This window comes from Xiphophorus hellerii, chromosome 21 (assembly GCF_003331165.1).
Source record: "Xiphophorus hellerii strain 12219 chromosome 21, Xiphophorus_hellerii-4.1, whole genome shotgun sequence".
NCBI classification, from domain to species: domain Eukaryota; kingdom Metazoa; phylum Chordata; class Actinopteri; order Cyprinodontiformes; family Poeciliidae; genus Xiphophorus; species Xiphophorus hellerii.
In genome coordinates, this window is record NC_045692.1 from 8,069,129 (window position 1) to 8,081,418 (window position 12,290).

The 12,290-nt window shown below is 40.7% G+C and overlaps 1 protein-coding gene across 2 annotated transcripts in view; it reads right to left on the reverse strand.

Annotated features, from left to right (window-relative positions):
- Positions 1–201: 201 nt before the first annotated feature.
- The window catches only part of mmp16a (matrix metallopeptidase 16a (membrane-inserted)), a 77,189-nt gene continuing 65,100 nt past the window's right edge, over positions 202–12,290 (reverse strand). For both annotated transcript variants that reach the window (XM_032551206.1, XM_032551205.1), the window contains 4 exons: positions 10,933–11,071; positions 6,659–6,809; positions 6,323–6,438; positions 202–2,562 (listed from right to left, as the gene is read on the reverse strand). In XM_032551206.1, coding sequence (XP_032407097.1) covers positions 2,228–2,562; positions 6,323–6,438; positions 6,659–6,809; positions 10,933–11,071 — 741 coding nt within the window. In that variant the 3' untranslated portion in view covers positions 202–2,227. The remainder of the gene's footprint in view (positions 2,563–6,322; positions 6,439–6,658; positions 6,810–10,932; positions 11,072–12,290) is intronic.

Sequence of the window (12,290 nt, forward strand, 5' to 3'; positions counted from 1 at the left end):
TTTATAATTGGGTAACTTCTGAAGGGAATCTAATCAGAGTTTTGACTTCTGGATGACCCTTGTAGCAGGTCGAGCTAATCAAGCTGGAAATCGTCCGATTCCGAGCGATCGGTGCATTCCTCTACATGAACAGGTCTCCTATCATAAACACAGATTACTCAGCTGCCCTCCTGCTGCACAAACGGTGAGATTGGAGGCAAGTTTTCATCATATATTGATCAGTTTATTCATTCAGTCAGAACATGATTTCTTTTTTTCGAGATGTCCCACAGTCTTACACAAAGAAACCGTTGTGAGACATCCAACTGGACCATAAAAAAACTAAGGAAAAAACAAGAAGAAAAAAAAAAGAACAGAATGTGAGCATGAAGATGGACACACATTCAAAGACTGCTCGCCGACTAAAGAGGCCAATTCGACTTGCCGATCATCCGATTTCCTGATTATATCCCAAAAGGTACCACTTGAATATTTTTTTTTCCTTTTTTTTTTATATATATATCTCATTGTACCTAGAAAAGGGGGTAGGCATGGGAATTGGGACACACTGAAAAGGTACAAAAATAACAGCATTTTCAAGAGAAAAAGTTCCTTCAAAGACGACGGGTTCTGAAGCCACACGGAGCAGAACCGGCCGTTTGTACAGTAAATGCTTGCATGCACGTTGACACAGGCACTGATCTCGACTTGTCTCGCTTCGCGGGGCCCTACGCTACGAGACAAAAAAAAAAAAAAGCATTCTGGGAACTCTGAGCTCTCGTAAAACAAGGCAGTCAACTTTTTTAGAATTTTTTTTTGTTTCTTTTTTGTGTGTGTGTGTGTTTTCTGTTCACACATGACCTCACAGAACAACCACTGAGAAAGAAACACTTCATCGAACTGAAAGGGACAAATTCAGTGAGACGGAGGCTGCCGTTCAGCCTGTTTTTGTCATATGGAAGAAATTAAAAAAAACAAAACAAAAACAGTAACAAATATCTTAACACACAGAAATAGTGGCTTTACTCCATAACCTTCCAACAATACATTACTTGCAATACAGGGTGAACCTACTGTATATTGTAGTACAGAATAGCTCAGCAAACCAGTGCCGATTATTCTGTGTAGTGTAATAAAATCCAGAAAATACCAATCACGAGAAGCACTTATTTCAGCTTCTTTACAAAGAAACAAACCAAAAAATTTTAAAATAAAAGCAACATACAAATAAAAGAGGAAAAAAACAGATAAAAACCAAGGAACAGTAAAACCAAGCACAAGTTGTATGCTTTATATTTAAGGCGAGTTAAAATATTGCAGAGTAATTTGGCCCCTGTGTCTCAAAACAGACTGCCACAACAGTCAGAGCTCCCCGACTCTCAATCGCTGCAAGGATCCAGAGAAGGGAAATGAGGACGAAAAAAAGTAAAATGAAAACAAAACCAAAAAAAAAAAAAATAATAAAAATGTGATCCTCTTTGGAAAGAAATTAACTTGTTTTGGTTTAGTTTGGTCTCAGGAGTTTGTTAAAGGGACAGCTGAGGACTTTCATTCTTGGATTAAATCTATTTTCCTTCAATTACAAATTAAGAAACGGAAACAAAGCAAGGCGTTTGATGATTGGTAATAAGGTGATAAAGTCCTTGAAGGGGGGATGATTTGAGTGGGCCATCATGAGAATAAAAAATAGCTGTTTTTTCCCCCAACAACTCGATATGAGAGATGACGATGAAGTCCCGCCGTAAAAGTCCTCCCTCTGCCTGAAAGCAGAGAGGTCAGCAAAATTAAACAAAAAGGGACGGGGCAGGAAGTCAAGTTTCAGAAATACAAAGTGATGCTGACCCTCTAGCGTTTTCTTGTTTGTTTGTTTTTTTTTAAGTCTGAGGACCAAAGGTCTGTTCTGGCAAAGATCCCTCTCCCGCTCCCCGTGTTGTTAAAAAGGCCGGGGGCTAACAAAGTCAGCGTTAGGCTCTGGGATCTCCTGAATCGCAGTCAGAATGTCTTGGCCGTTTCCGCAGGTCTGAACAAAAGAATCAGACCGCCAGAGAGACGGAGGGAGGCATGGCTGTGGTTTGTAATAAAGCGCTCCAGAGTCAGCTGTCCTCCTTTTTGGAAAAGTGACGGCTGTTGTCCTGTTTCCGTTGTTTTTATTTTTTGTTGTTGTTTTTTTTTTTGTTTGTTTGTTTTCTCCCGCCAAGCGTCTCATCACCTCGCCCGCCCCCGGCTCCCTATAGTCTCTCTCGGCGGCTCAGACCCATTCCTGCATGGAGCGTTTGCAGTACAGTATGTGGCGCGGCGTGCCCTTCCTTTTGAACTGCACCACAGTGTAGACCAGCACCAGCAGGCACAGCGCGAGCACGCACGGGATGACGATGGCTATGGCCTTCACCGTGCTGGCCTCGTTGTCCAGCTCGATCACCACGTCCGAGTTGCCGTCGTCGGCCGGCTGGCGCCCGGGGTCCCTGGGCATCCGGTCGCAGCCCATGAAGTCCTTGACGAATGAGCGCGGGTATCCCGGCTCCACCCGCAGTAACTGGTTGTTGAACTTCCAGTACTCCTTTCCTTTATAGAAGTAGGTGAAACCTGACGGGGAAAGAATAAAAAAAATAAAAAAACATATCTATATACACAAAAAAACATGAGTACCAAGTCACCAATAAATCAATCTGATATGCATCACTTGCTGCTTCTTTAAAAACATCTCAACAGACAGACAATATGGCTGACACTACATGCTTGATAGGAAAAACTCGAATGGATTCACTAAAAGGTCACAGATTGCATATTTGAAATCGAGTGACTATTCTGATATCAAAAATCGGATTGTTTTCCTGATCTGTGAACATATCATGTTTACATGCCTCCAGGTGGAGGAAGAAAGAAAAAAAAACACTCTTCAGTATGGAGTTTATTACTGTAGGAAGTACACTCAGATTTAGATATGGACATTTATGAACTTTAAGAAAAAAATAAGATGTAGCTAGCAATTTAAAGTGAAACTGTCTTTATGTGTGCAGTTAATTAACGAGTGAGAGAGAGCAAGACTTGAAGCAAGAAGGCGAGAAGTTACTCCGTAACACCCTTTGTGTGTCAACATGCTATATTTCACAAATGTTGGCAGCCTTGTAATGATCTATTATCTGTAATGTAGGATGCTAAACACAATTTAAAATGTCAACGCTACAGTGTCCCTGGTTTTGTGTTAAATTTGACTGCTCTCTCTCGCAGTGGAGAGATGTCGCCTCTTGTAGCATTATTAACAATTGATGACCGCTCACAGCTGGGAGGATTGAAAAAACAATTCTTCAAAAGAAACCAGAATCGGCTAAAATTGCAATAGAAATGCAAGCTTTCCAAAAAACTGATCGGTGGATCTTCAGCCTTACCTCTCTCTCTGTATATATATATTATAACCAAGGTAAACTTGACAAAGCATACGGCTAAAACAGTTTCCAACACATTGTGCCCTCCTGCTTTGTAAAGCGGTCCTTACTGTCCCTCAGGATTAATTATTTTGGTCATAAATGCTAATACATAGTCAAGCTGAAGCCAGAACCGTCAGGAAGAAACACATAACACAGCATAAAATGTTACTTTTTTACCTTTGGTGATCAAAAAAAAAATGCATAATCTACAGTTGAAAATTTCAAGACTTCAACATTGCTACTGTTACGTATCAACATTTGATGAAAGGTTCTGGGTTTTGGGCTGACACTGAATTAAGTCTCTAAAATGCTTGTTTGTTGTTTATTAAAGCTGAGTCCAAAAGCATGGCTGAAACTTGAAGTTCGCCCACGTTCTCTCTGGCCTCCTTTACACTTTTTGCTTGGTCATTTATTATTCATGCACACAATTTCTTGGGGAAGATGAGGGGAGAAATGGCCTAAATTTCAGGCAAGGAAGGGCCTGGGCTTATTTAATCGCTTGTTAGATGGAGGTGTTCCTGGTGAAGCAGTGACGAAGCATGGGGTGAGTTTTTTAAAGATTGATTTCGGAGCGAGACAAAAATGATCAAACGCGCAAAGAAGAGAAAGAGCTGGAGATATAACATCAAACATGTCTTATTTAACCAGCACAATGCCTGTCCGCTAACCACGGTAACGCTGATAAAACTTCCACTGAACTGCTGAAACTTCCTGAGTGGAACTGAAGCTCCAAACTTTTCACAAATCAACCTCTGACAGTCATTGTCTGGCACACACGGTAGAATTACTCTGTAATTCCACCGACTCTCATTGTCCTTCCATACTCTGTCTGGGATTTCTCCCATAGAGCTCGATTTTTCCGGTTGAATTTCAAAACAGCTGCTCGGCTAATTGGCCCGAAATTCAACCCAATTTTGGGCCAACTAGCAAACAAAAGGAGGAGTTGTAAACAAAAACTTTGATTTTGTAATCTCTCTGTGGCTATAGAGTTGCAGTTTGGCAAAGTAAACAAAGGCATTCAGTCCATGTTGGCCACACTTTCAAATACAGACGTCTCGTTTGGTTCAGCGCTGGTTGTTGGATGGTTGTTTATAACACTCCAAGCTTCATACCGTCAAACTGGTGGATTACAGTTTGACTTCAAGGCCAAAAGTTAGCAATGCTGAGTCCACGCTTCCAGCGTGTAGTCGTTTCTCAATACGCAAGAGTCCAGACCCTCTGTATGAAGCAAAGCATAGAACAAGGGACTGATTTTTACAAGAGTGGGTTCTCAGTATAAAATTGAAGTATTGCCAAAATGACAGATAAGCACTTTGAGTAAATCTTGACTAGCTAGCTAATAGCCGCTAACAATGCTAACGTTTTGCTTCACAGCTTCCTATAACTAAAGGGTTTCATTCTTTCTGATCTGTTCAGGAATTTGGTGGCCTCAATAAAAAAAAATAAGAGACTGGTAAAATCTGTACTCAATAATTCTACATTCAACAAAGATTTTTTTTGACAGTTTGAGATCCGGGGAACATTTGTTCCTTCGGTGAAAATCTTAAGTCCAGCTTAGATGCAAAAAGTTTGAAAACACTTTGAGAATACCATACTTGGCTAACCATTTGTCACTAAAATTATTACAATTAACAACGCAGCTTCCTGGTGGTGCTAAACTTTCATTTCATTTTTAAAAAATTGGGTCTAAAAATACCTAAACTCAATATCTCTACACTGAACAGAAGGTCTTTAAAATATTTATGAAGCCATTATTTTATTCATGAAATCCCATTAACTGAGAATTTCAGTGTTTTATCATTAGGTCCATCTTAGAGTTAGTCAAACATAAAAACTCCAAGGTATAGACAGATTCCCTGACAGACCTGCCAGTTTTTCATTTGTAAAATTATCTCTGTTTACAAAAAATGATGATTCAAAGTTTTTCTAAAAAAATAAAATAAAATAACATCACTTTGTTCTAGGACAGTAGCTACCAAGGACTGCACAAGTGCATCTCACATGAATGCTGTTTGGTATTCATGCAAGATGTAATCTGTGGAATATAGCTAGGTCAACAATGACCTCAAGCCCTGAAAGCCTGCTGCCTCACTCATGTTGTCAATGGCTCCAGGATAGACATTATGCCTATTTGGGTCAACTGCGTCAACGTGATCCTTGACACACGGTATCCACAATCAGCCAGACGGGCTAATAAACGCACGTCGGCACAAAGGCGAGCAAAAACGCGCGCACGGATATGTCTGCTGGATACAAATCCACCCTTCACGCTCCGATAGATACCTGCTACATGACCTCGCTAGGACACACACACGGCCAAAGATCTGGCGGCAGATCCTCGCCGCAGATGGACCGAGGTTTCAACACCACCTGCTCTGCTTTTTCCAACTGTGCCGCTGCCAACGCCACACACCAAACCCACCTGGCATAATATCTACAGCAAAAGCTTTCCCCTTTTCCTAAGGTTATTTTACGGGCCTAGAGGTGAGCTCAGTGAGAGTTAAGACATTCCACCTCCACACCGCTGAAGAGGGCCAGGTGGCTCAAACCAGTGCCCAGCGGGGATCTTGTCCTTTCTACTTTCCATAGCTCTGCTCCAACTGGGTCTCGCTACAGTATGGGCCGATTATGAAACGATTTCCCTTTGACGCCATCAACAAACAAAGGCAGGCTTTTTGTGCGATAAAGTTATGTTAAACTGTTTGCCATGTGCAAACACTGTCTAGCTCTACTGATGTTACATGGAAGTGTGCCACCAGCTAAAAATCAGCGGGTAACTGGGGCAAATTTCAATCAATCCTAGCCTGGTTTAGCTCCCATGCACCATGTGCCGGTGATCAGCCAGAATCGATGTCGCCTGGCACATGACTGGTATTGTTATTGCTACCGAACCGTATTAGGCATGACAGAGATCGTACCATGGGCTTTGTCGACGAAGGCCCCCTGTGGTGAAGCGGGGACCCCCTTCCACACTGAGATGGGCTTTGGATAGCCAGGGTCCATGGTTCTCTTCTCCTCGTTGTAGCGCCAGTACCTAAACAGAAACAAATGATGAGCCACAGGAGGACAAAGCACAAGCTGGCAAATATACAGTTTAAACTGACAACAGATGGTGGAATATTGTCCTAACACATGTTGGGTTAAGGAGTTATTCCACCCGAATGCATTTCAAAGCCAGTTTTGAATATTCTCCGTCTTTACAAACACATCTATTCTTGATCTTTTTTTTTTCTGCTTTCTCCATCGTTCCCCACCTGTCTCCTTTGAAGAAATAGGTCTTGGCCACGTCCTCCCACCACACGGCCGCCTCGATGCTCTGGGACGGCATGCCGTGGCTAAACTGGGTGATGTCCCTTGGGTAATCAGGCTCCAACTTCGTGTCCTTGTATACCCAGAATTGCTTTCCTGCGTATCAGGAACAAACAGAAGGAATGAATAATTAAAACGAGGCAGACGGGCAGCAGCAAAACAATAGCCAAAAGCTAATAGCAAACTTTAGGGAATAATCTGCTGCTTTGAGTTACTCTTTTGGATCTGGACTTTTACCCGATCTTTAACAGGTGCTACTCTGGATTATACACAAAAGAATGTGAATAATGAGTAAAATTGCTTTGCTTTCACTATCCTATCAAGTATACTGTCGTCCCTGTTGGTCGAACGCCTTTTTCCACCACACTTTGCCCTTCTTCCTGTTAAGTAACTGGGTTAAGCAGCACATTTTTGACACAGTGTGACCCCAGGAAATGCATTTCTGTATCACTGGAGGAGTTGAAGGCCGGGCCGGGAAGAGGCTCTAGTGGGAGGAGGTGGACGTCCCAGAGAAAAAGAAAAGCACATTCCTGTCAACACTGGGAGTAAAAATGTGATAATATCGAAAACCTTTACACATCTATTGGTCTTTCTCCTCACAGTTTTGTTTCATCTCAGGTCAAGAGAAGTCCAAATGGAATGTTTTTGTATTTTTTTCCCCCCTCCACGTTTTATCACTTCACCCTGCTTCTTGAGGAGTAATTAGGTTGAAGCGCACACGTTCCGACAGCTCAGCAGTTGTTTGTGGTTTTTACAGTTTGATTAATATTTCAAGGCATAACACGTCTAAGCCAAAGAAAACAGAAATGTGTGTTCAGAAGAAAAATAGGAGTGTGAAAACTGAGGTTATTGCACCTTGCTAGTTTCTAAATAAACACCAGTGACTGAGTGAGATTAGTGGACATCCTAAACTCTTGCAAGCTCAGCATTAAAATTGCCTGAGCACCTTTACTTAGACATGCAGAAAGTCAGGCAAAATCCTGCTACTCAGAACTTTTCACTGTTATTATAAAGACTACAAAAATGTGGATTCATCCTGGAAAAACTGAATTTGCACTTAGAGGGTTTAAATGGAAGGAGATGTAGGACAGGGTGTTGCTTGAATATTAACGGGGAAGAATAGACTTCTATTGGAAAGGAAATTCCTGTCATTTCATGTTTTTCTCATACGGTTCGACGCTTATTGTGGGTCACGCTTCCCCTGACACTAACACACCACACCCTGAGATTAATGGAGTCTCCCCCCTTTACCTCCCAAAAGCAATGAGTTCAAGCTGATTCAAGCACCCCTGAAAACATGCCAGATTCTTTTTCTCTCTCTCTCAATAAATTCAATGTGAAATATGAGTTTCCTCTTTAGTTTTGGTAATTTTTTAAAAATGGGAGCTGACTTGAATCAGCCAGAGTACAGTCGAGATTCGTCTTCGAAGTTGTGAGGGTTGCTTTGTTGTGTTGACTCAGGCCAGTGACTAATTTCCCCTGCTCGACCTTAGCTTTGAATGGAGAGTGTAATGCGTAATGAAGATGTCTTACAAAGTCATTAACACTCCTTGAATCGTCCCATGTTACAACCACAAAGTTCTTTCGTGTTTTATTGGGTTTATTATAAGAAAACATAATAAAACATTTATTCACCAATCACCTCCGGGCAGACAGGAAGTTGGAGAAGTTTAAGGATGTTTTCTGGGGAAAATCTCAATGTACTATTTAATTGAGGCAAAAATAGAAAGAGTATGGCAAACCTACCGAAATATTGATGTCAAGTCAAATATGGGGAAGGAAAAAATTAATCACAATATCAAAACTGTGTTCAATATTTACATAGGATGGACTTTTATTTCCTAGACTTAGAAATGTTTTTGGCTAAAGTTTAATTCCCGAAGCTGACGTACATTTTTGTTCTACTGTAAGAAAAGAAGCTCCTTCTTATCATGTTTTCATTGCCAACACAACCACTATGTGACACAGTGCTGAATAACAGCAGCTAAGACGTATCAGAAAACACTTCTTATCCCAAAGGCAAAGAACTGTCGTTTGTACGGGGCTGCAAGTAAGCGGGAAGAGTACTCTGAATGTTTCTGCTATCTAAAGTTTAGCAGTTTCCAATCTTAGTCTTTACAAGAAATAAAGTAGAGGAAGTAGTAAAAAAAACAACTGAGGAAGCACGAGTTGTGATTTTGTGCTTTCAGGATTATTACTAGCGATTATTAGCCAGCTAAAGCTTGGTCATGATCACAACATGTGCCTCTGCCTTTAGTAACATGAACAAATGCTAAGTTCTTTGTGACTAATATGTGCCACAGTGTTTATTTTATTTCATACAAACTATTTCACAGTAGTATATGGCCTGGTAGACATGAAGGGGAGTAAATAAGTCCAATGGTGTTCTCTCTCTCTCCACTTTGGGGGATTTATAATGTAATGTGTGTGCTGTATAGCAGTTTTTGGAAGTCACAGATGCAACATTTCTTTTCAGCAGGTTAGGAATAAATGATATAAAACTACTTCATCTCATCAATTGTAGAAGTTGGAAGGAAAAGTCCAACTTTGGGTGTTAAAGTTTGGTAACAAGAGGGACTAGACGATGTTTCCTCAGCCCTCAGTCACACTGTTTCTTATTTTGCAATCAATTTAGGGATATCTAAATCTGCCTGCATAGTTGTAAGGTAATATATTTGGGTTATTGGTATAGCACTTGTCATGATTCTTCAGCAGTGTCACATAAATGTACTACACAGCTCAGGATTTTTTATGCTTATTCTGCAGCGTCTTTCAATGTGTCCAGAAAATCCATGGCAACCTGAATTAGACAATGACCAAGACGTACCTGCTACAAAAGCAAGTTGCATATGTATGCAAAGGCGCACTTATGCAAGGCCTGTTTCTGCTGTATTGCATCAAGTACAACAGAAAAGAAAAATAGAAACAGGGAAGCAATGACTAAACAAATGGCAGAGCATTTCCCTGTAGCAAAGAGCAACACATGCTGTTTCTAGGTTTAGACCAGTGGTGTTAACTGGGATGTTTTTAATGCACAAGGACATCCAGGATCTCAGTGAAACCCAGACTTCAATGACCCCATTGATGTCTGGGTTTTTGGGGAGAATTTATGAGACTTAAGAGCTGCATTTTATCTTTTTTTTTCTGAATTCTCCAAAATGTGGACAGAATAAGATTGTGTGTTGCATGACTTTAAATGAGAAATGGCATACTGTTAATTTGTATTTACTAAATCCATCCAGTCAGGCAGTGCGCAGAGTGAAGGAAAAGGCAGTGAAGTCCACGTTGCAGGGATTGTAGCACACGCGTGAGCCGTAGTCTTGCATTTCCAGGAATTGCTTGGGATTGAAAATAGAAATCCCGCCGAGAGAGGATTTGTAGTTTTCATCCCAGCAAACTTTAATGGCTTGTCTGCATCTCCTTGCATCACACCACCACCCTTCTTTTTTTCTTTCTTTTTATCCTTCCTATCTTCTTCTGTGAAGTGTGTGCAAATACACAGACTGCCAAGTTTGTTTGACGTATCTTTCAAGTGTCGTCTAGGCTCTTGACATAATTGGCTTCAAAGCTCTTTTACTGCTTGGTCTACATTTAAATATGTTAAAAAAAATCACACAAGCACAAAAAAACCCCACTCAAATCATGCATCATTAAAACGTAGCTTGCAGTAAAGATTCTTGGAATCAACAGCGATTTCCTAAAGCAATCCAAACGGGAGGATTTTTAGCTACGGTTGATGATTTTTACTGAATATACAGTTTATTTCCACAAGCAACACCAGAGCATAAGCATTATTTACAATCAGATGTGTAGGATTATGTTGGAATATTCCAACTAAGCTAAACAATCTTTTAATCTTCCCCAGATTTACAATAAAATCTTGTAGCGATTTGAGAGAGCGGATAAAAACGTCTTTCTTCTTGCAAATGTAAGCGCTCATAGAAAATTCTTGCAGAATATCGAAAGATAGGGGTGTACGAGCTTAGAACAAAAGAAAATGAACACAACACTCCCATGTAAACAGATCTTGAGGTAAAGCTCGCTGTTGCTAAACGACACACAAGAGAGATCTCATAAACCAGGATTACACAGACACAATATTTGCGTCGAAGTTTAGGATCAAAGCTTTCTGAGAAAGGCTCCCCACGGGAGAGGAGCGGTGAGGAAATACATGATGAAGGCAGAGATGAGTGGTGATGGAGAGTGAACGATGCCTCACCTTTGAAAAAGACGAACTTGCCCTCGCTGTTCTCGTAGACGGCGTCTATCTTTGATGGCAGCCCCTTCCAGAACACGCTGATGAGCATGGGGAATCCCGGCAATACAGAGTTGTCTCTCATCCGCCAAACCCAGTGGTCCTGAGATGGAAGTAGAAGATGTCGTTAGAGTATTAGAGTGATATTTTTAGGAATACTGTCTTTATATTCAAAGGTAGAAAAGGTAACAATTGTATGACTAAGGTTCTTTGTTTTTCTGCCCGTTTAGCGAAAGGTAATACATCACATCTCTAAGACTTTAAGACTCCCTAAGCAGGTAGTTTTGTGGATATTTTTGGCTCATTTTTCTACATGAGACACTTATTTAGGCGTGGATTCACACAAGCTCTTTTTAGTCCGCTTGGGGAAGTGGAAATGCACAATCAAAATCTGATGCAAACTGAGGTTTACATGTTGTTTCCTTCAGTGGTTCTTGGTGTAGCACCACCACTGGCGAGGAGGTGAACAGGTTTTCTTAAAGGGTTGGCTCCATTTCACACATTGTGGTGTGAACATGAACCGCACTAGCTGAAGAATCAATCAGATCCAGCTTTAACATACATTTTTAGCATGCGTTTGCATCATTCAATATTTGAACTAGAGATTTACAGTTGCGGTTCAGATTCTTTAAGAAAAATTGCTTTCACCAATAAGAGGCAAGTTAGCAGGCTGCTAACTTTAGCATCTTTAGTGGTAACTGTTAGCCAGTCACAGTTTTACAGCCATACTATTAAATGGTTACTGTTTCTTTTTTCTGCTGGCTATGCTGAGAATAAAGGCCTCTTCTTAGGCCTTTCACAACCACCTCTTGGTCAGTCTACCTGCTAATTTTACAAGCCTGCTTCATCAAACAACTCAAAAACTCTTTCCTCCTTTATTTCAAAATAGGAGCTTCAAACACAGACACGATATGTTAATTTTAAAACACCTGCCTCCACATCTGTGGTCAATATTTACAGCTAAGACAGCAACTATACCTACTTTACTTTGAAAAAAAAAGTAGCGATTTTAATGCTTGCACCACAATAAACTATAAAGATATTCACTGCCTCTCAGCTGCGACCAGGTTTTACTCTCTTATACTTGATCTGTCACTAAAAACTCATGCATGTGAAGTTGGCATGCTGAATTTCATCTGAGAAATATAGAAAAATCAATTATTAATCCAGTTTCTGTTACAGATTCTTGATTTCACTGTCCACACTGCTGTGATGCAAGAATAACTCAATAAACAGGAGCTTTGTAACCTATTTGGCGCTGAATCCTTTGCTTTGCACTGCTTAAACAACAGAACCTGCTGTCACTGATCAACTCTGGCTTG